The sequence below is a fragment of the Pipistrellus kuhlii genome, unplaced genomic scaffold (assembly GCF_014108245.1).
Source record: "Pipistrellus kuhlii isolate mPipKuh1 unplaced genomic scaffold, mPipKuh1.p scaffold_m20_p_12, whole genome shotgun sequence".
NCBI classification, from domain to species: domain Eukaryota; kingdom Metazoa; phylum Chordata; class Mammalia; order Chiroptera; family Vespertilionidae; genus Pipistrellus; species Pipistrellus kuhlii.
In genome coordinates, this window is record NW_023425427.1 from 5896219 (window position 1) to 5920651 (window position 24433).

Genomic DNA, 24433 nt, shown 5'->3' on the forward strand with positions numbered 1-24433 from the left:
GATTACACTATCATTACATGCAGAGCTTTCTTTAACTGCAATAGGATAGCTATCGAAAGCATGGGCCCTGGAATCACTATCTGAAAAGCAGCCACCCCTTCTTTTAAGTGTGTTTTCTTTTTGTGTTTTTTTTCTTCATTTTTCTTTTAATCAACTCTACTGCTGTTGCTGCTTCTTAGCAAAACTGGTAAAAACAAAACTGTAATCATAGAGCATAGCACTCTGATAATCAAGCCATTTAAAACCTTCAATAGTCTAGGGCAGTGGTTGGCAAACACATTAGTCAACAGAGCCAAATATCAACAGTACAACGATTGAAATTTCTTTTTGAGAGCCAAATTTTTTAAACTTAAACTTCTTCTAATGCCACTTCTTCAAAATAGACTCGCCCAGAATGTGGTATTTTGTGGAAGAGCCACACTCAAGGGGCCAAAGAGTGCATGTGACTTGCAAGCCACAGTTTGCCGACCACGGTTCTAGGACAAAGAAAGCACTGTGCAACATTTAGAAATCTGGTTTAAAAACAAGGTGGTCACAAATTTTACTGGCTTGAAGACTTCCATAACTTTCCTGATTAGGTCATCATAGGAGGTCTGACTTAAGTTTGTTTCAAAGCTAACATAAGACAATTCTGGTTCTGGAGTGATGTGAATGGTCCAATAAGTTCCATTCAATTTCATGCCATTCATCAAATACCCACAAGGATTGAACATTGTGGCATCAATGAAAGAATCTGGTATCAGTTCACAAACTCCACTCTCACAAGTGACATCCTTTGTATTAACAACATATTTCATGGAGAACTGGTCCATAACTGCTGGGTCAAGCTCACTCATCAGAATTTCCAGGGTTTGATCTGGCTGACTGATTACCCTTCTCTCTGGGAAATCCAAAGTACCAACTGTCAGAATTCATACATTCCATACAATATGCTGCACCATTTGGGAAAAATGCATTAAGAAAATCTATTTTTTCCTAGAAATTCCGGTGTGAGCACCCTTGGTGAAGAGCTTTGAAATTCTTAGGAGAATAAAAGAAGCTTTGAATGAGTCATACCCACTGTAATCTCTAGCAAGTTTCAACAGGGGAACCAGTGCTTTCAGCAAGAGGGTGGTAGCACATGTCTTCAAAATGAAACATCTCTTGGAGACAAACATGCTACTTTCACTGAGTACATAAGCTTCCTGCTTGTCAGTCTTTCTCTCACTTAGGATTGAACATTGCACATCCTTCAAAAGTATGTCCCACTCGGATATTGGGATGATGCAAAAGCCTCTGCCATTGCCACTACCAGCATAGCAAGCCTTGCACAGCTCTGCGTAACTGGGCAGCTGCCATTCAAGGTTTGCCTGCAGCTTGGGCCAGCCTTGGGCAGCTGTGGGGCTGGGGGGCCCGGGGGACTCCAGGGGCCTTGGGACACGCCTGCTGTGCCAGGGGGGCTGATGAGATTGGGCACCACCATCTAGTGGTTGTGGGCACTGCCATCTTTGATGGCGGGACTGTCAATTAGCATATTCGCCTTATTGGCTGTGGGCACCACCATCTTTGCAACTGTGTGAGGGTGAAATCGTATGTCTCCTCTTTATTAGACAGGATTTCAGGAATGTATTTCTTTGGAACTCATCAAATAGCGCTTAATGCATGCCAATTTTTCTATATGTATGTTATACTACCTTTAATAACTATTTATTTTTTAAAAGCACCATTTGTATCTACCCATGAAGTCCTTCAAATCCTGCTTCTCTGTCTTCTCTCAAAAGGATATAACCTGATTTTTATGCTTTATGATTTTATTAAATTTCTAGTTTCATTTTTATGTGTACACATCTCTGCCTCTGTTTGTCTTACTCTGCGTGTATATATGATATTTATATATGAATATAGGAGACCAGAATTTATAGAAACCGTGCCCCATTCCCCAGGGTCCCATTGTGATGGTGGGTTATAATGCCCCTCAATCTTTTGTTCAGAGAGTCAGAGTATTAGCGTGTTTCTGATATTCTTGAAATAGCACTGGATTAGAAACAAGAGAGATTCACTAACACACTCAACTTCCAGTTCAGTTTTTATGAACTCAGAATTGCATTTTCCCTAATGTTAACTGAGAAGACAAAAAACTTTTGGAATCACTCTGTCCCAGTAGCTGCTTTGTGGTTATTATCATTGTTCCTTCAAGGATGAATTCTCCAAGTGCCTGCTATCAACAGTTTTCCCCTCAAGGGAACCAAAGGCAAAAAAGCAATTATTCCAATTTCACTCTAATTTGGAGTCGGGAGATGGGGGCAGGAGGGGAAGGGCGGGCAGGTAGAGTTGATCACCAACTACCACCTGGGTTTTCTACTAAATCTGTTAAGGTAGAACCCACATCCATTGCTCAGAGTGTTAAAAAAAAAAAAGTGTGTGTCTGCATCTCTATCTTATTTGGGTTTGAACCAAGGATTCATCTCCCTGCTGTGATGTACTTTGAAACCCTGAGAGACTCCACCTGCTTCGCTGTATTGCATGTCTTTTAGAGAGAAAAAGTGGAACCTTCCCATGCTGAAGCTAAAAGTGTAAGTGCTCATCACCTAAAAGACCATATCATATCAGGAGAGGAATTCACTATCCAGTAGTGTGATTGCATGTGTTTGTGTGTTTGTGTGTGTCCAATGTAAGTTACTGATCTCTAGCATGTCCCTGCAGCACCTCACACCGAAGTATAACAGAGAGCTCCAAGTACATTAATTTATCTCAAATTCATCATCCATCTAATTTTCATAGAATAGAAAAAACATACTTCCTCTTGCTTATCATTCATCCCCCATTAAGTCTAATTGGTTTTTCCTCCAATTTTATCCCAATTCTGTAATGATCTTCATCTTCTGCCATAATCCAGTATAAGCTGGTATCACTTTTGTACCTGAATTACTGCTATATCATCCTAATATTTCTGCTAACACTCTTGCCTTGCTATAATCTGTTCTCTGCCCAGAAGCCAACATACTATTTAAATGTTTGCATTCATTACTTTCTTTAAAGATTTTCATGAGTGTCCTGCTGCTCTGAGAATAGAATACAAACTTTCCATTATGGCAAAAAAGACCTGACATAATCTGGTTCCCAGACAAATCTCCAACTTCATTATGTTCCCATGCTGATATTCTCCTGAATTTTCTCTGTTCCTCAAACACCATACCCCTGTCTTCTCCACCTAACTAGAATCACCATTTTTATAATATTCACAAAAATGCTGTTATTTTTCAGGACTCATCTTAAAGAACACATAAGATAAGGTTTCCTCACCACCTTAGCCTCTTGCAGTTGGACACAATCTATCAAAATTGTGAATGTACATTCCTCCTACTCCATTTCTAAGTTTTATCCTTCAAATACAAATAAATGTGAAAATGGAATATGAAAAAATTTTAGTGAAATATTGTTGGAAACAGAAGTATATTAGAAACAACCAAAATGTCTATCAGTCAGAGAGTTAGCCCTTTCACTGTGGTAGGTAAACTGGTTACTATTAACATGGGAATCACTAGGGAAACTGAATGGGCAATTCATCTCAGGTAACAACATTAAATTAACAGGACTTTTAATGTAATAGACTAAAGAATGAATTTTAGAGATAATTTCAGTAAAATTGGAAGAATTGGTAGATAATGTAAACTGTAGTTAACCCCCAAGATGAATGATGAGAGTCCTCCAGTGAGATTCTAAGCACTCAAATAGAAGAATCTTTAGGTTGAATAAATATTTACATAATATGTGCATTCTATTTTTTAATAGATAGGTCATGCAGTTTTCTTACCCTATTATTTTGTGAGTGATCACATGGGCAAGTCTAAAATAATTGACGTGAAAAAAGAGAGAGAAATGATAGTATTGGCAAAGTATAGGAAGTGTTAGAATCTGACAAGAAAAATAACAGTTTTGAATCACTATCATAAAACCTAGGCTAGAACTGTAAAGAACAGGTGGATACTTACAAAATTTAATCTTTGGCAAATCCAGATATGACTGGGGCAGAGGGAGAGGAGTATTTTCTGGTGTTTTGTCAACTTGAATAAGAGTGATCTGGTAAGAACTGTGGAGATAAGGTGGAAATTTGGAAGAGAAACAAACTTTTCCCCACATTCCATGACGATTCATTTAGAAAGAGTGATGCTAGACTGAAAATGTTGAGGAGTGGGCATGAATTTTCTTAAAGGAAGGACTGGGGGCTATGTAATAAACTATTTCTCTAGATTTATTATTGTTGACATCGATTCTTCTTAAGTTATATGCAATGTTTCCACCAACTTGCCAAATCCTGATATCTGGAAGATCCTGTGCAGTCCACTTGATTGTCTTATCTTGACCCAATCCATGGAAATAAAGCATGGTATAGAAACAATGTTACTGATTAAATGTTTCTGGGTATAGAAATATATTAGGAACATGCTTTGCTGCGAGTCATGTGAAGGTTAGGAAAGGACTACAGGCCCCTATCCTTGCCCTTATTTACTAATCTCAGATTTTTGTTATGAATTCCTAGACTCCTCAAATTTGAACCTGATCTGACATGATCATCATTCTGATAGTTCATGGTTTTTCCAGAAGAAATTACATTGGTGTCTAGGTGGTTTTGTACTATCCTAATATCAGACCACCATTAGCCCACAAGTGGGCAAAAAGTATGAGTTATTCAGGTTAAAATTCATGAACTCACTGTCTTGCTTCTATTTTTTGTAGTCATTAAGGGTTCGCATTCTTTCACCTCTCCATATATTTTTTGCATCTACGGCAAACAGAAGAAGACCATGAGAAGGAATAATCAGAGCACTGTGTCTGAGTTCCTCCTCTTGGGGCTCCCCATCCGGCCAGAACAGCAGGGCGTGTTCTTCACCCTGTTCCTGGGCATGTACCTGACCACAGTGCTGGGCAACCTGCTCATCATCCTGCTCATCAGGCTGGACTCCCGCCTGCACACACCCATGTACTTCTTCCTCAGCCACTTGGCCTTCACTGACATCTCCTTTTCATCAGTCACAGCTCCAAAGATGCTCATGAATATGTATACTCAGGATCAATCCATCTCCTATGCTGGATGCATTTCTCAGGTGTACTTCTTCTTATTTTGGGGAGATCTTGATAGTCTCCTTCTCACCTCAATGGCCTATGACAGGTATGTGGCCATTTGTCATCCCCTGCACTATTCAACCATAATGAGTCAGAGCCTGTGTATTTTCCTAGTAATTGTATCTTGGATCCAATCCTGCGCTAGTGCTCTTTTGCACACCCTCCTTCTCGCCCGTCTTTCTTTCTGTGGAGACAACACTCTCTCGCACTTCTTCTGTGATCTCTCCACCTTGCTTAAGCTGTCCAGCTCAGACACCACAGTCAATGAGCTGCTTATCCTCACTGTGGGAGTGGTGGTCATTACTGTGCCATTCATATGCATCCTGGTTTCTTATGGCCGCATTGGGGCCACCATCCTGAAAGTCCCCTCCACAGAGGGCATCTGCAAAGCCTTGTCTACATGTGGGTCCCACCTCTCTGTGGTGTCTCTGTACTATGGAGCAATCATTGGGCTATACTTTTTTCCTTCATCCAACAACTCCAACAACAAGGATGTCATTGTGGCTGTATTGTACACCCTGGTCACTCCCATGCTAAATCCCTTCATCTACAGTCTGAGGAATCGAGATATGAAAGGGGCTCTGGGAAATATACTCAATCGAAGAACGTGTTCCTCACGATAAGCACAGTTCTCTCTATTCATTGGATATAAGACCGCACATCATCCACATGCAACATGAACATCCTTTCCTCTCCAAAATCTAAAAGATTAAAAAGGATCTGCCAGTAATTTAACTATCTACCAGAGCAAAACTCAGCACCTTTAAAACTAAAATATGTACTTTATACTAAATGCATCTTCCAAAATTTCCAGTATACATTGAAAAATTACTAAACACATGAAGTAAACAAAAGGGCATCATGTCAAGAAAGGGTCATAAGAAACAGATCACAAGAAAGCACAGATACTGAAATTAACCAAAAAAAATACGTAGTAGCAATTATCATAGTATGTTCATTACATAAAAGAAAAATGAGTGGTGCACACAATTCATATAAAAACAAAAACTCAACATTTCTCAAATTTGGTTAAAAGCATTAATTTACAGGATCAAGAAAGAAGTTAAGAAAACTGAAAGAAAGATAATTTGAAAAAAAAGAAATGCATCTACACACATCATAGCTAAGGATTAAATGAAAACCAAAGGCAAAGAATAAACCCATGATGATACCAGAGAAAAAGGACACAAAATGCCTTAGGAAAACTGATAAAAGAATTCAGCAGGATTAGGGTGAGGAGGCTGAGTTGTGCAGGTATAGGATCAGTTTCTATCTTTATTTACATTTTATTATTTTGTTAATCATATATTTTTGTAATAATTTTAATTTGGTAGAAGAGTGCACTGAGCTCATCTTAATTAAAAATTAATCTTTAAGTAATATTTGCTTTCATTACTGAATTTTTGAAATGTCTCAAATTTTGCACTTGAGGAAATTTTTACACATGTGCTTCTTTTGCCTCACTCTAGTCTCACCTTAATCAGCAGCACTTTTTTTAAAAAAATCACACTTTTTTAAAAAAATTAATTTGTATGTAAGTACCCTGTTTCCCCAAAAATAAGACAGTGTCTTATATTAATTTTGCTCCCAAGGATGCACTAGGGTTTATTTTCAGGGGATGTCTTATTTTCCATAAAGAAGAATACGGTACACATTTATTGTTAAATAAAAATAAAGGAAATTTATTACTTGTATACGGTACGGTAGTACAGTAGTTGTCAACACAAACCAGACAAACTGTGAATCCTACAGTATCAAGAATTTACTCATTTATTCATTGACAATCATGTCATCATCTTCTGGAACATCATCATAACAATCCAATTCCTGAATTTCCTGGTGAATTTCTTGTGACTCCATTTCTTTCAGAATCAGTGGACCAAATCTCTCGTGTTTAGCAATAGCACTGTCTTTAAATGAGTACTTCTTGTCAAGGTAGCCTGCTCGCAGTGCATTTGCAATGCAACTGTCAGTGATTTTCTCCCCTGAATTCTTCACCCAAGTCACAACTTCTTGCAGTTTAGCTTTCACAAAGTTTCCACGCTGATTTCTCTCCATTCTATTTTCAATGTAGTCATTAATTTCCATACGCAAATTGTCTTTGAATGGCTTGTTTATTGTAATATCAAGAGTCTGGAGATAGGCTGTCATTCCTGCGTAATGTCACTGGTTGCCAGTCGGGGCGACCCTAGTGACCAGTTTACGGTAAATTAATTTTCATTCTGAGACAGAACCTAGGGGGGCCTTATTTTCGGGAGAATGCCTTATATTTCACTCAGAAGGAAACCTGTAAGTAGGTCTTATTTTCGGAGGATATTTTATTTTCGGGGAAACAAGGTACTAGAACTAACTCTTAGCCTTCTCCCAAAATATCTTAAGCTAACCAAATAACTTAAAAATAGTGTCGGTGAACTTCTCCAGGTATTTTTTTAAAATATATTTTATTGATTTTTTACAGAGAGGAAGGGAGAGAGATAGAGAGCTAGAAACGTCGATGAGAGAGAAACATCGACCAGCTGCCTCCTGCACACCCCCTACCGGGTGTACATACCCCTGACCGGAATTGAACCTGGGACCTTTCAGTCTGCAGACCGACGCTCTACATTGAGCCAAACCGGTTTCAGCTTCTCCAGGTATTTTAAATTTCCAATGTAGTTTAAGAAGACATGAGAGCATTTGTGGTTAATCCAATGATTGAATTTATTACCAGCATTTAGTGGTCAGTGGTCAGTGCTGTTGAATGGCTTGAAATGCACAAGACATCCTGCCCAATGAAGAACTGCCCTATCCAAAGTGTTAAGAGTACCCCCACTGAAAAACACTGATAGCCAAACATGCAAATATTTCCCCATTTTCTTATGACCACTTTCAATCTTTCTTTGAAATACATGGTAGATTAAATTAATAATCCTCATAAAATATCTCAAAAGTACATAAAAACAAAACAAAACATGATGACTAAGATTGCTCTAAAATGTATTTTTATTTATATTTACTAGATGCCCAGTGCACAAAATTTGTGAATGGGAGCGGAGGCCTCAGCCAGGCCTGCACCTCCAATCCAGGACCCCTTGGGCAATCCAGGACCACTGGCTCCTAACTGCTCACCTTCCTGTCTGCCTGAAAGCCCCTAACCACTTTGCCTGCCAGCCTGATCTCCCCCTAACTGCTCCCCTGCCTGCCTGATTACCCCTAACCAACTCTGCCTCAGCTCCCCACTACTATGGCTTTGTCTGGAAAGATGTCTGGAAGGACAGCTGGAAGACATCTGGTCTAATTAGCATATTACCCTTTTATTAGTATAGATTAGAACTGGACGGTTCCAAGCTCACAATTAGTAGATATTTGGATCTCCATTATAAGGAAATTGTTATGATGACCCAGGAAATGCTTATAACTTCAGATCACTGAAATGAAAATAGAATTTTGAAGCATTTCTCAAAAGCAATGAAGTACACTATATTTTGAGTTAAAACTAATTATTCTAAGCCAGGGGTGAGGTCTGTCTGGCCCATGGGCCATAAAAAGCCCACAAAATCATTTGGTCTGGCCCTGCCAAGGCATTAGGCATTATATATTTGACCAAATATAGCAGGCTAGTTTTTAAGTTGATAATTTTATATGACCCACAAATGATGGCATAAATATCAAAATGGCTCTTGGCAGAAAAAAAGGTTTCCCATCCCTGCTCTAAAGTAACGTCAAGCCAAAACCGGTTTGGCTCAATGGATAGAGCGTCGGACCTTTCAGTCGAAAGGTCCCGGGTTCGATTCCAGTCAAGGGCATGTACCTTGGTTGCGGGCATATCCCCAGTAGAGGGTGTGCAAGAGGCAGCTGATCGATGACTCTCTCTCATTGATGTTTCTAACTCTCTATCTCTCTCCCTTCCTCTCTGTACAAAATCAATAAAATATATTTTAAAAAATAAAAATAAAAAAAATAAAGTAACGTCAACAGGAATGGCAGGATAAGGACCCCAGAATATACCTATTCTAACAAAAAATAAAATATGTAAAAATCCCGTAAAAAATGGTTGATTTTCTGATTTCCCCCCCCCCCCTAAGGACATGGGAATGATGAGATGAATTGTGACTTCTTTGAGACTAGGAATCTAGATCACTTGGGGATAAAATACTGGATGAAAAAAATATACTTTTTTTTAATTCACAGAAATATTTACTTGTTTCATCCAACATACAGAATCCTTTTTACTTTTAAGTGACCAATCCCTCACTCATAAAAACCAACCCTTTTTATCACTTCTTTCTGCCAAGCAAGAATCTGAGATCCAGAAAGTTGTCAGAATGGCATATTGTCTTTTTTCTAATTTTTCTAAAGTATAGTTGCATTTATTGTACCCACCTTTGTGCTGATGGGGCATAGGAGCAAGAGTGAGAAAGGGGTGATAATAATATGCTTCTTTGGTTGCTACCATATTGAAGAGGTTTGACTTCTATCCACCTGGATGATGGTTAAAACTAATTCATTCTTTTGTTGTCACTTCCAGGCCAGCGGTTATTCAGAGACTTCCATACTAGTCTGCCTTCCCACAAATCCTCTGTGATACAGATAAAGTATATTTTCTTCCTGTGACTGTTTGCCCTCATAGCCCCTCGTTCTAGTATGGTGCATCCCCTACAGATCTCTTACTCTTTCTTAGAATCTCCCAGACTTTCTAGTGGGTTTTCTTGGGAATAACTGAAAATGGTTGCAAAGCAGTTCTCTCTCACACATAATCCACCTGTGGTACATAGGAAATGTGTTTTTATTGCCCCACTATGAAAATAAGTGAAGGTGTTTCTCAAACATAATTCATTCTTTTTCTTGCTCACTCTCACCCTTGCTCTTCTCCCATTTCATCTTTCCTCTTGCTTTTCACAGTCATTAAAAATATCTCAAACTCTCTAAATAGTGCTGTTGAAGCTTCTCCAAGTTTAAGGTGAGGAGGAAGGCACCATCCCCCCAAGGTAGATTTTGGGGCTCACTGCTCAGTTTTATCCAAAAGAAATATCTACAAAAACCTCTCATCTCCTCATATCTTAGCACTTTAGATCCAGGTTCTGAGGCTCAAAAGTTATGAAGTTGATTATTGGGTATTTCCTATAAACATCTTTATTATGTGCCTTACAACTCCCTTTGGTATCTGGTGTTTCTGAAATCATGGTGCCTCCATTGGAACTTCCAGTTCAACATCCTGAGACATGCTGCTTCCTTTGCCTTGATCATCAGGATGAGAGAAGAGTTTGTGTGTCTGAGTAATTTTGATTTGTTAAATCTCTGGTAAAGCAGCACCTTCTATGTGGAGTTTTTCGTATATCCTCTGCCACTGGGCTGAGCTAATTAATTATTCCTCCTCAGGACACAGCGTTCTATAGGGTTATCATTCTTGGCTGAATTGCTGTGGAGTCAGCCAGCCAAGATTCAAGTCTTCCTTTCACTAACAACAATTCTAAATTGTTCTTCACCTCTTTGAACCTGAGTTTTCCCTACATATCTCTTAGGGTTGTTCTCAGGATTAAAGTAGATGGCTTAAATGCATATTAAGCTCTCTGACTGGTACCTGAGACAATGGATGTGACATTTATTTTGTTGCTGAATATCTGCATGTGTTGGGGAGAAAGGATGTATAAGATATATTTCTAAAGGACGAGAAAGCAGTGTGTTAATTATTATGAAAGGAGTGTAAAATTTAATATGTTCTCCCTTATATAGAAGGGCTCAGAGTCCCTGGATGTGCGGGTGCCTAGGGGGGCAAAAGCCGTATCATCACCAAAATGAAAAATTCTTTCAAAATGAAGATGTACATTTTACAACTTAAAAATTGGAGGAAGGACCAGCCCTGGCAGCTTCTATTTAATGATACCAGCCAAAGAGACACAGTATCCTCTAAGTATTTATAATCCCTATTATTTAAAAAAAGAGAGAGAGAGAGAGAGAGAGAGAGAGAGAAGAGAGAGAGAGAGAGAGCAAAGTAAGTCCAATAAAACACATCTTGTGTTATTATTCCCATAACAAGTCCAAGAATAATGTCAGCCTACATTGTGATTGATAGTTATAGAAGGAAGACAAGTGAGCTCTGTTTTTAATAAATTGTATTTACATGCTATTAAGGAAATATGATCACATGGGTGTTTTAAAAAGAAAGGTAGTATCAGCTGGAATAATATGTTTTCTTATGCAAGAATTTCCTCTGTGCCCCTTTCATGTCTTTATTTCTTAAGCTATAAATAAAGGGGTTCAGCATGGGAGTCACCACTGTGTACATCAATGAGGCGATTATGTTATTGCCATTGCTGTTGTTGGATGAAGGAATAAAATATAGACCAATAATTGCCCCATAATAGAGTGTCACTACTGAGAGATGAGAGCCACACGTGGACAGGGCTTTACGGATGCCCTTGGTAGAGGGAACCTGGAGAATGGTGACCCCAATATGGCCATAAGAAACCAAGATGCATAAGAATGGAAGCATAATGGCTGTTAATCCTGCAGTAAAGATTACCAATTGGTTGAGGGAAGTGTCTGAGCAGGACAATTTGAGCAGAGCAGCAAGGTCACAGAAGAAGTGTGGGACAGCATGGTCAGCACAGAAGGACAGACGGGCTAGGAGGAGGGTATGCAAAAGAGCACAAGCAGAAGCAATGACCCAAGACCCAGCCACCAGCATGATACAAATATTCTGACTCATGATGGTGGTGTACTGAAGAGGGTGACAGATGGCCACATACCTGTCATAAGCCATTGATGTGATCAAGAAACTGTCTAGATCAGCAAAGAGTATGAAAAAATATGTCTGTGAAACACAGCCTTTATAGGGGATAGATAGGTTCTGGGTTTGCATGTTAGTGAGCATTTTAGGCACAGTGACAGATGAAAAGCAGACATCAGTGAAGGCCAAGTGGCTGAGGAAGAAGTACATGGGCGTGTGCAGGCGAGAGTCCAGCCTGATGAGCAGGATGATGAACAGGTTGCCCAGCACCGTGGTCAGGTACATGCCCAGGAACAGGGTGAAGAATAGGCCCTTCTGCCCTTGTGGAATGGGGAGCCCCAGGAGGAGGAACTGGGACACGCTGCTCTGGTTCTCTCTCCTCATACTGGTACCCTAGCTGGAGCAGACTGGTGGAAAAAGCTGAAGGAAAAGGTGGAATTTCTTGGAATAAAAAAAAAATGATAGTTGTGACATAGCATAATAGAGTCATTCTTTTGATTTAGAGAATGTCTTCATATTTTCTTACATTTTGTGTATATTTTGCTGAATAAATATAAAAGAAGCATAGCTTAGGATATACAGCCACTTCCCTTCTCAATGTAGTCCCAGTCTCTGTAAATAATAATACTAACAGTTAATGTTTATTAAATGTTGTTTTGTGCCCTGGTCTAATAATTTACATGCAGTAACTGACTTAACAATCTTAAATATATGAATTAGATTGGTACTGTTATTATTTCCACTCTTCAGATGAGAGAACTGAGGCAGACACTCTTACAGCCGTAAGAAAAGGAGAAGCTGGAATTTGGACCCAAGCATTTTGACTCCAGATTTGTCTTCTTGAAACAAAACAAATTATTTGATATCATATATCTCATTGGCCTTCATAATTTTGTGTGTAATGATCTGTTTAACTCTGTATCCCCTGGTTGCCTACATATCCCATAATTATTTCTAATTGGTTCATTGGTTGTAGAACCAGAATCTGTCACAGATAATCCATGCATACACAATATAAATTTGTTGATCAAATAAAATATGTCTCATCTAATTAAATTCATCATGAGAGTCCATTTAAGAAACTTACATCAGAACTCTGGGGAGGGAGGGCATGTATGGGGGGGGGCAATGGTATATGTACAAAGATAATAATTTAATTTTAAAAATTTTTTAAAAAAGAAACATCAGGCCTTATTCAAGACTCCAGTTTAGTCCTAATAATCCTAATAACATGGCATTACAAAGAAGTGCATCTAAAAACCAAAAATAATTTTAAAGAGAAATTCTAATCCTTCCAGTGTTTTTAAATTAGCCTACAAGAGATTTATTTCCTAACCCAGATCATTAATTATTGAAATATCACTATAAATTTTAAAGGTAGGAATTCACTATAACATATCAAATCTTACTATGCAGTTACATTGATTACAACAAATAATGTATTTTTACGAAGGTAAACCAATAAACCAGTGGAGGAAAATGGAGTGCCTAGAAACAGACATATTTATAAAGAGGACTTGGTAACTGACAGAGTGACACTATAAATCAGTGAAAAAAATATAGACTCTTTAAGTAATGGTGCTAAGGCAGTTGTCTTTCCATAAAGGGAAAATAACATTATATCACTACCTCACACCACACATAAAAATAACCCCAATAAAAAACTTAAATGTGAGAAGCAAAATTTCAAAAACATTAGAAAAATTTTGTAAATTATAATATGATCTTAGGGAAGTAACACATTTCTTAATCAAAACTCCACAAAGCATACTATATAAATTTAAATTTGATTGCATTAAAAAAAAGTTTCTTTAGTACAACCACTACCACCGTAACGAAGCCACCAAGAGACAAGCCATGGATGGAGAATACGCACTGCCCAAATCAGTAAGCGATTAGCACTCAGGATACATGCAGAATTCCTATGAGTTAATAAGGACAGGACAAAAAGCTCAATCAATATGAGCTAGAAATTCACAGAAAAAAATGAAGTCAAAAAGTCAATAAGTATATTTAAAAAGGACTTACTTTCCAAGTGTGACAGATGCAAATTAAAATAATGAAATATCGTTGATAAATTTTTTAAAATATATATGAGAACATCATGAAATGACAGGAATATGAAGAAAACAAATTTTCAGGCACTGCTATTGATTATTTAAAGTAATTCCTCTATTTTGAATTTATCTTATAAAGTTGAAGATTTATATTCTCTTTGATGTAATTGTCTTTCTCCATCTATCTTGCAGAAAAATGCTCTCACTTCTTAAGGATACAGACCTCATAATTATTTGCAACTTTTTAATAGCAAAGAACTAAAACAACTAATTCCCCAGTAGTAAAAAAAAAAAATGGATGAACTCAGGTTAATTTATTCATGCAATCAATCCTATCCATCCGTAAAACTAAATGAACTCTATACCACATGGATAATAGATCTCTAAAAATTAATTTTTGGTTAAAGTAGATGCAAAATTATGCCTACAGATTATATATCAAAACACTCATATATCAAAATACCATATTACTTATGGTATGTATATGTGCAAAAAGTATAAAAATGCATTAAAATATTAAAAGATATAAATTAAAATTTTCATGACAGTATTTAACCCTATAGAGAAGGAAGCAGGAGATAGAAATGGGTAGATGGAGCTTTGGCTGTGTCTGAACCATTCTGTTTTGTTTATTTTAACTGTTAGAAACAAATGTGGTATATTCTGAGTGTGGGTACCTGGGTCATATGTTTCATTTATTTTTAAATATTAAATAATCAGAACATTGCTCTAAATGAAAAATACTTCTAAGGTCACATTCTCCAGAAAATGTTACTAGTTGAGAGGGTAAGATAGAGGATGGAGGGTGAGGTATGTTCAAATGTGACCTTGGGGAAAATCTGTCTGGGTAATAAAGTGCCATCAGTTTGATTAATGCATTGTACAGCTGGGTAACATTTTCATATTTAAAAGAATGGCTTCATAATAATTATAATAATCAATATTAGGAAGGCAGTGTCTCCCTCTATTTTTCCTCCTCAATTTCCATGATTCCTTTAATCCTATGCTTACCCACCAGCAGTTTAAATAAGTTTTACTATTAAAGTGTAATGCAAGTACTTTGACCAATATCTATAGCCAATGGGCAATTGTCAATCCCAAAGGCCCGTGGCAAATGCCAAATATTCTACTCCCAGGCAAGCTAGTCAATACTAAGAAAATTAGTGTCATAAAGATGCTATAAGGGAGCAGAGAATCCATACCCTACTAATTCTCTCCCATTTAAAGAAGGAGCAAAAGATTGCTTGATTCATTCCCACCTAAACATACACTATCCAACATGAGGGAAGGAAGCAGAAACAAGAAGATAGTGTTTAGAGGTCTCATCATCACTTTGTCAACTGGATTCAGAAGGCCACCCTATGCCACCAGACCTGGATTCCCATCCCAACTGAGTGAAAGGAAGACTATAGTTATGAACCATAACTATATGAATAAGTTATGAATCATAACTAAATGAAAGAGGAAATTTTCATTTCAAATGATAACTTTCAATGACTATAGAAAAGCTGACTGGCTCCCTATATATCTGAGACCAGATATCAAATCAGTATATTAATGAATGCTTAATCATCAGGTCTCCTAAAATAGGTGAATGTGGTTTTCTTCTTAGCCCCAGAGGGAGAGAAGGCTTTCTGCACAGATTCCAACCATCAGACCCAAACATGATTCCACAATCTTCATGGGTTGTGGAAAATGAGTAATGGAACACACTCCTAAATTTCTTGAGATTCTTCAGATTATGTGGGTCAGTTTTTCTCAGGGGACATGCAGAACTACAGCTGTGTGGTGTGGCTTCCAGAGCATCGAGCCTTCCATATCCCTTCCCAAAACACCACTCTCAATAGCCTGCAGATACCTTAAATTCTTTCAGCAAGAGGAAAAAGGCTTTAAGGTCCCAACTACAGATTAGCTTTAACAGTAAGTATTCCTGAGAGACAGTCCTCTGTACAACACTCTCACTGAGATGGAATGGCTGGGAGCTGTATATTTGGGGCGGGGAGTGGGGAGCAGGTTTAGAGGGCTGAACAAGGGGTGAGAAGGGGTAAGGGTCATGGGTGGGGATTACAGATAGAGTGAAAGCAGAGGCTGTAGACACTGAAAGCAAATTTACTATCATTCCAATTTAACTTAGATGCTGCCAATGAGATGACTGTGATGGGCTAGAAATAGTCACAATTATCAATAAAATAGCATTTCGAACCTAATTTGGACAAGGTGCTTTTCAAAATACTGCTCATTTCTTCCCACATAGGCATCCAATTCTCATGTTATGAGGAGAAAATTGGGACTCAGTGATGAAACTAACCCAGTGTTATAGCACTAGTATATGTGAACCTGGGATTTGATACCAGGACTATCTGGCTTCAAAGACTAAATTCTTCCTGCTATATTACATGATTTTATTAACTACATTCTCAAGGAAGACAGTGCTTGCTGCCTGAAAGCACTTTACAACTTTAGGAAATAAATCAGAAAGTTTGAGAATGAATGAAAACCTATGGTTTCAAGATATGTGCCTAAATGGTAATATCAAAATAATGACAATAACAATGATAATAAAGACCATTTATTAATCACATACTTATTGTGGAATATAGGCCAACTGCTATGACATATATTTTATATCTTATCAGCCTAATAGGACCACAAAAAAGGCATTTTTCTTATTTAACATTTGGAAACTAGGAATTAGAGAATATAAATAATTTGCCTAAAATATTCAGCATGGAAATAGGAACAGGTCATTCAATCTCAGATTTATCAGATATCAAACCCATGTTTCTAAGCACCATATTATTATTTTCTCTAGCAGAGCATAATTTGACCCCCCAAAAAGACATCTGTTCCTCATTAAAGAGCAGAAGTTGGGGTTTGTAATTTCCCACAAGCTTTTGGATAGATGTATTGCCTCAGTCCCTAATCAAATGTCCAAAAGTGAATAGAGAAACTAGAATACCAACTACTAAATTTAAAAAGACAACTACCCTCTGAGGTGGGGGTAAGGGTGAAAGATCAACCAAAGGACTTGTATGCATGCATATAAGCCTAACCAATGGACACTGACAACAGGGGGGTGAGGGCATGAGTGGGGAGGGTTGGGGGGTAATGGGGGAATAAGGTCACGTATATAACACCTTAATCAATAAAGAAATTTTTTTAAAAAGACAACTGCCTGGTGGGCTGTCATGGCTCACTGGCTGAGTGTTTACCTATGAACCAGGAGATCACAATTTGATTCCTGGTCAGAGCACATGCCTCATTTGCAGGCTTGATCCCCAGTGTGGGTTGTGCAGGAGGCAGCTGATCAGTGATTCTCATCAATGATGTTTCTATCTCTCTCCCCCACTCCCTTCCACTCTGAAATTAATAAAAATATATTTAAAAAATCCTATCTAATAAAGATGGAATATGCAAATTGACCATAACCCCACAACAAAGATGGAGGCATCCACAGCCCATAAAGAGGGAATATGCAAATTGATGTGACAAGGCAAGAGGCAGAAAGGTGGCTCCAGACCAGAGCAAAGTGGAAAGGCAGCTCCAACTGGAGCAAAGGCAGTGCCGGCAGCAAGGGGAAGGAAGATTTATTCTTGCACAAATCTTTGTGCATCGGGCCTCTAGTAAGAGTAAGTAAGTAAGTAAGTAAATAAATAAATAAATAAATAAATAAATAAATAAATAAATAAAAAGACAGTTGCTTATGAAGTGAATTTCTTGGGGTTCCAAGTCAGACCCTGGCCAATGTGTTTGATGGACTACCTAATTTCAGTCAACAATGGAAAGTTTAAGGCAACTATGGTACATATCCATTGGAAATAATTTTAGTCAATGAAATGAGTTCATGAAAAGCATATATTATAATATTTGAAAGAACATAATTAAAAAATTCTATACATGGACCACTGTTTTAAACCTGGAAGCTTGTGCCCATAGTTTGGAAGAGCAAAATATGTAAAAGAGATCATATTTTCCTAGAGATGTAAGTACAAACCTCAAAGAATTATAATTATTACATACATCTAAATTATTCAAGGTGACACAACAAAATTATATAAAGTGTTTGACATAAATCACACACACACACACACACACACACACTGTTAACTGCAGCCTACAAAAACTGCCCTTACCTAGCTCAGGAGTAATAAATTCAAATACTGTCAGCTCTAAGAGATGCACTAATATTTCATTTTCTCTTCAAAAGGTTTAGAGATGGGAAAGAAAGAAAAGTCACAAGCTCAACCCTGAAGTGAAAAGAAGGTACACTCTCTCTTTTAAACCAGACAAAAACAAGGGTATCCGTTTTTACCAGCCAGGCTGGGAACCCAGGAGACCAAGGTCACAAATTTCCAGTGAGGGACAAAGAACAATTTGGGAGTAATTACTGCATTTCCTTCACCACTCCCTGTGGAGATGTGCCTTAGCCATATACTAAAGACAGTCAACTCCTTTGGGGATATAAATGAGAACTTTTATATTTGCAGATTCATTTTTTATAAAGAATTTTCACCCTGTGACCTCATTTAATTTCACCATTTTATTGCATTTAAGAATGAGTCAAAAAGAAAATTACCAAAGGAGGATTCAAACCCAAACACATTAGCTTCAAATGTAAAGTCTAGTTCCATTGCACCATGAAGTTTCCTTGTAACAGTAGGCTCTGTAGCATATGGACTTCTTCCTTCTCATATTCAATCTGGAACTGGGAGAAGAGCTGCTGCTAATCCCTGGGAATAAAACACTTATCAAGGAATAGTTGGGTTTCTGTTTCTCAGAAATAGAGATTTTTTTCTTCCTACAGAAATACCTGAATGTATGCAGGAATATTTTTTGACAGTTATGACACACTAGGCTCAGTGCATAAAATTCATGCACAGGAGGGGGTCTCCTCAGCCCAGCCTGCTCCCTCCCCAATCTAGGACCCCTTGGGGGATGTCTGACTGTCGGTTTAGGCCCAATCCCTGGGAACTTCCCCCAACTACAACTACCCTCCTTGTGGCCAGATAGCCTCCAACTGCCCACCCCTCTGCCAGCCTGGTCGCCCCACAAAGCCTACTGTTTGGTCATTACTGTGATGGAATCCTGGACAATTTGCATATTCCTCTATTATTAGTATAGATAATAATAGTTGGCACATCCTCAGTGTTCAAAATCTATTTTTTAACCATACAAATGAGTGTAAGAAGCCTCTGAAACCTATTTTATCAAGACTTGCAAATACTGATAGGAGTTACAGAATCAAGGAGAGGAGATAGCATGTTATTAATTAAAATAGTGTGTACCTATTATGTAGTGAGAATTTTGTGAATACTGTAAGTCTATATTTGAAAACACAGGGTTGTTGTTTTTTTTAAAAGAGCCCAATCTAATGAGCAGGACAGCAAAGCAGTGTGTGTTATGGGAGCAAAGAGGTGGGCTACCAACCCCAAATTTAATGGGTTAAGCAGGTAGGCTTATAAAATATTACACATTAGCAGACACTCAAGACAACCAAAACAAGTAAAAGGTGAATGGACTATGTAGAAGAAGTACATTCGTAAGGGAGAAAAATTACCACCCAGGTTATGAAGCTAACTCCTCAGGGAACACTAGAATCCAACCTCAAATCTCTCCACCCCAGCAGTGAGTGCGCTGAGGTGTTTATGTGCCATCTCCTGTCTGTCTTTAACAGAAGACAAGTGGGGGTGGTAGTAGTTAACAGTTTCTAGCACTTCTGGCCAGCTGAATATATAAGCAAACTGAGCTTCAGTGGCCAGAGAAAGTCCTCCTCAAAGAAGTAAAAACAGTTGTCATTGGGGTTCTAGCCAAAATGCACTGAAGTGGTAAGTTAAACAAGTATGAGCTGGGAATTTGCCTCCTGCACTATTCAGACCCTTACGTCCTGTGACATATTCTCCAAGATGGTGGCCATAGGTGCGAACTGAGGGATAGACATCGATGTAACATAGGTAAATGACATGAGGGTCCAGGTTACCAGGTTCTGAAATTTACCTTGGCTCTATCTACTGAGGCTTAATATCAAATTTGCTGTTGGGGCTACTGACCTTATGACTTTTTGTTCCAGGAAGCATTTAGCTCCAGTCACTTAATAGCCCACAGTTAGGCATTTGGACTCTCTACCGCCCAGTAGTTTGGCAGCAGCTTCTACTCTAGAAGTGCAGCATTGAAGCTCTTCTAATTGAGTCTATTGGAGGCTCCATGGGGGTGCCATTATCTACCCTGGATACTGCCAGCACCATGGGTTCCATCAACTTAGATGACCCTTGGACCACAGTTTGAACCAGTCACAGAGACCTCTATTGCTCTATATCCTACTTAAAGCTGCAGTCTATCAAGTCGTTTGACAAATTGGCAAGACCAGTGTTCCAGGTGTGGTGGTGGTGGTATGTCTCCAAAATTTGAAGAGGCCTACAAAGTACTGTGAAAGGTGCAATAACTTGTCTTTTGCTTTCCAGGTAGAATCCTCTCTTTCATCTATCCCATTATAAGCTCTTCTGTCTATCTCGCATAGCCTGCCACAGGTCTTTCCTCTGACATTAAGCATGTCAGATCTTACTCCAAAGTGTCTCCACCCTGACTCATTACTCCATCTGTCCAAACCCCCACACACACCTTTGTGCAATGCCATCTGCTCCTATCTATACTGCTTGCTTACATCACTTTCTGTATCTACTACCTGAGTTCCCTAAATTCTATATCCAAGCCTTTTTGTTTGTTCAACCTACCTGCTAGCCCCACCATGTCCTCTCTGGGACATGTCTGGTGTGTCTTTCCCAGGGAATCCAGTGCCTATAGCCAATCTAGCTTATGGCCCACTTTGAGTTTGCTAAGCTGCTACTGGCTAATATTTGAAAATTGTTCTTCTCTGGCTTTTGCTTAGAATGCTGTTGGACTTCAACGGCAGTCTTTCCCAAGTCCTCTGCTCTGAAGTCTAATACTTGTAGCAGTAATATAGTCATCACAGCTAGAGAGAAACTTCATGGAGAAGCTTTGCTATATTGACTACCTTTCAAACCCAGACATCAAAAAGGGTAAAATAAATACCCAAAGAAGATTATCTCAAACTATAAATACTTATTTATTGTCCTATATATCTCACCCCTAAGAATCACTAATGATACAACAAATTATCATTTTCTCAAATGGTCAGTTTCAAAGAACCTGAAGCTTTTTAATTTTAAGAGACAAATTATTATGGGTTGCACGTGTCGACTTTTTTTTTCCTATTTGCAAGTTTACTTTCCTTGTGGGTTTTCAGCCTCTTTACCTTCCTTCCTTCATTCCTTTTTCTTACTTGAAAATCATTTAATATAACCGATCTAAATTTGTCAAGAAAGCAATAAAACTTCCAAAAAAAAAAAAGGGGTAATTATCCCTGCCTTACCCCACTTTGCATTTAATAATTATCACTAGAGAGAAAAATACAAGGTTACCTTGTGGGTAGGTACCCAATAGATCCCTTTGAGTGGGATATGGTTCTACCTAAATTCTTACAGGCCATTTAGTCTTTTGGCTTTCTGTTTGAACCTGGTTGGAGCCAGTCATTTTTTTTAACCTCTCTGGAGTTTGACCTAAGGGAAAGCTGAGCTTGGGACAGAAGGAAGACTAACAGTGTCTTAAGGGCTTTCTCTGTAGGCTCATTCTCTAAAGTACAAGGCACAAACATCCCTCCCACAGGACACATTTCTAAAAGAATCAAGGGGAAATTGGACAATTAATTAATCCAAGTTGATGGATGTTTTCAACAGGAAATTACAAGTTCTGCTCCCTATGCCCTAAGGTTCTCTCTTTTGCTAGTTATACTCTTCAATTCATAGCTCTGGGACTAATCAACAAAAGTTAAAATCTGAACTTGTAGCTTCTCTTTTTGATGCCCAAGAACGTCTAGAACCTTGGAAGCTGATATTTAGGTCTCCTAAAGAGAATCTCCAAATACACCCACCAAACATCGGATCATAAATGCAGGTAAGATCAGTAATACGAATGGAACGGGTATTTTTTTCCTCAGCAATATATGAGTTTATATATGGGTATAGAAGAGGAAGGATCAGAAAGATTATTTTGACATGGAAAAGGAAAGAATGAAAAAAGATGAAGAAAAGGGAAGGAAAGGGAAAAAGGGGGAAGGAAAAGAAAGGGAAGGGAAGAGACATGGGGTGACAGGAGAAAGAAGATACAGAGGCAGAGAGTGAGATGGAACGAAGGAGAAAACAAGAAAGATAAAGTGAAGGGACAGACAGTAAGAGAGAAAGAGGTGAACAGAAAGAAAAGTGACTCAAGAGATAAAGACAAAGACACAGGGAAGCTGAGTCTTTCAGAAGGAATCTCCACTTGCTGGATCCTAACAGAAAACCAGGTCTGGACAGCCCAGAATTTAAGCATTCCAAAACTGTTTACAGATAGTTAAGCCAGGAGTTTAAGGCAGGCTTCTTACACTTTCAAACTATTTCCCTCACTGTAGGAGGAAGAATGAATTAACATATTCCAGAGTTTCTCGGGGATCCTTTACTAAATTGAAATAAATACATATATATATTGATGAGTTTTCTTTAAGGAATACAGTACTATTCTTTATAACCTTTTATTTAAATTTTTGCCTCTCATATGAAATTTAAAAATAGATACTGAAGTCAAATATAAAAGTTACTATGACATAGCTGATGGTTTGGAGCCTCACAGAACATCCTTGGGGCAATAACGTGGCTGAGACATCAGATTCTATAATCAAGTTCCCAATGCCACAGATGTACAAATTCTGTTTTGTCAGTGAACTAAGAAAAGCTGGCTCACATTAAAATACCTCACTGACAATTTTTCTAATTCCCTTATGTGCCAACATATAAGGAATATGTGAAAAACAGGTTAAGTTTCCCAGTTTCTAAAACAAAACATACATATTTTTCATTTGACAGCTAAAAATCATTACTATAGAGTCCTTAATATTCTTAACCATATATATGCATAACCCATGGACACAGACAATAAATAGTGTGGTAAAGGCCTGGAGTGGGGGGCGGGGTGAGCTAGAAGGGGTAAATGGGGGAGGAAAGAGGGATATATGTAATACTTTCAACAATAAAGATTAGTTTTAAGATTCTCAACAATTCTTAATCCCCAACAGACAGGAGGACCATGAGGAGCGAGAACCAGAGCAGTGTGCCCCAGTTCCTCCTCCTGGGGCTCCCCATCCCACCAGGGCAGCAGGGTGTGTTCTTCACCCTGTTCCTGGGCATGTACCTGACCACGGTGCTGGGCAACCTGCTCATCATCCTGCTCATCAGGCTGGACTCCCGCCTGCACACGCCCATGTACTTCTTCCTCAGCCACTTGGCCTTCACTGATGTCAGCTTTTCATCTGTCACTGTCCCTAAAATGCTCATGGACATGCACACTAAGTACAAATCCATCCCCTATGCAGGCTGTATTTCACAGATGTATTTCTTCATATTTTTTACTGACCTGGACAGCTTCCTTATTACATCAATGGCATATGACCGATATGTTGCCATCTGTCACCCTCTTCAGTACACCATCATCATGAGGGAAGAGCTGTGTGTTTTACTGGTAGCTGTGTCCTGGATTCTGTCTTGTGCCAGCTCCCTTTCCCACACCCTCCTTTTGACCCAGTTATCCTTCTGTGCTAACACAATTACCCATTTCTTCTGTGACCTTGGGGCCATACTCAAGCTGTCCTGCTCAGACATCTTTCTCAATGAGTTGGTCATGTTCACAGTAGGGGTGGTGGTCATTACCCTGCCATTTATATGTATCCTGGTATCTTATGGGTACATTGGGGCCACCATCCTGCGAGTCCCTTCAACCAAGGGGATCTGTAAAGCATTGTCCACATGTGGGTCCCACCTCTCTGTGGTGTGTTTATATTACGGGGCAATATTTGGGCAGTACCTTTTCCCAACAATAAGCAATTTCATTGACAAGGACATCATTGTGGCTCTCATGTACACGGTGGTCACACCCATGTTGAACCCCTTTATCTATAGCCTTAGGAACAAGGACATGAAAAAGGCCCTTGGGAAACTTTTCAGTAAAGGAACATTTTTCTCATAGTAATATCTGTGACTTTTATTTAAATCAAACTCATTTTTGTTGATCTCACAGATCTGATTTTTTTCATTTGAGTATGTCTGAAAATTTTAAGTCCTCTGGAAACACAAACCCTAAGATAACTGATGGTATATTGAATACACCTGGTAAAAATTTGTTGATCAGAGCTTCATTATCTTATTTTAAGTCATTTTTTATTAAGGTATTTATATGTATACATATCTTACCGTTGCCCCCACCCCACTCCCATAATTGCCTTTACCCTCTAATGTTTTGCAACCATTGGTTATTTTAATACGCATGCATATAAGGCCATCTCCCTAACCTTCCTGCTGTAATTTGACAGTCTGTTTGATACTTTACTGCCTCTATATCTATCTTTTTGTTCATCCGTTTATAATATTTTTATTATCCACAAATGTGTGAGATCAGGTGGCATTTTTCTTTCATTGACTGGCTTATTTCACTTAGCATAATGTTCTCCAAATCTATCTAG

General features: G+C 38.5%; 2 protein-coding genes and 1 pseudogene across 2 annotated transcripts; 1 reads left to right on the top strand and 2 right to left on the bottom strand.

Annotated features, from left to right (window-relative positions):
- Positions 1 to 107: 107 nt before the first annotated feature.
- On the bottom strand, positions 108 to 1264 carry LOC118716142 (annotated as a pseudogene).
- Positions 1265 to 4784: 3520 nt separating this feature from the next.
- LOC118716134 (olfactory receptor 1J2) lies at positions 4785 to 23940 on the top strand. The gene is made up of 2 exons (XM_036432920.1): positions 4785 to 5289; positions 22994 to 23940. The coding sequence occupies exons 1-2, from the start codon at positions 4785 to 4787 to the stop codon at positions 23938 to 23940; spliced, it is 1452 nt and encodes a 483-aa protein (XP_036288813.1).
- On the bottom strand, positions 11255 to 12196 carry LOC118716138 (olfactory receptor 1J1-like). Its single transcript, XM_036432926.1, has one exon. It carries the CDS (start codon positions 12194 to 12196, stop codon positions 11255 to 11257), a length of 942 nt encoding a protein of 313 aa, XP_036288819.1.
- Positions 23941 to 24433: the final 493 nt, after the last annotated feature.

Bases quoted from the DNA above. Each gene is read 5' to 3' on its own strand.
- LOC118716134 (XM_036432920.1), top strand. From the start codon at position 4,785: ATGAGAAGGAATAATCAGAGCACTGTGTCTGAGTTCCTCCTCTTGGGG. The intron at 5,290-22,993 runs GTGGAGACAACA...AATCCCCAACAG, and splicing joins TCTCGCCCGTCTTTCTTTCT to ACAGGAGGACCATGAGGAGC.
- LOC118716138 (XM_036432926.1), bottom strand. From the start codon at position 12,196: ATGAGGAGAGAGAACCAGAGCAGCGTGTCCCAGTTCCTCCTCCTGGGG.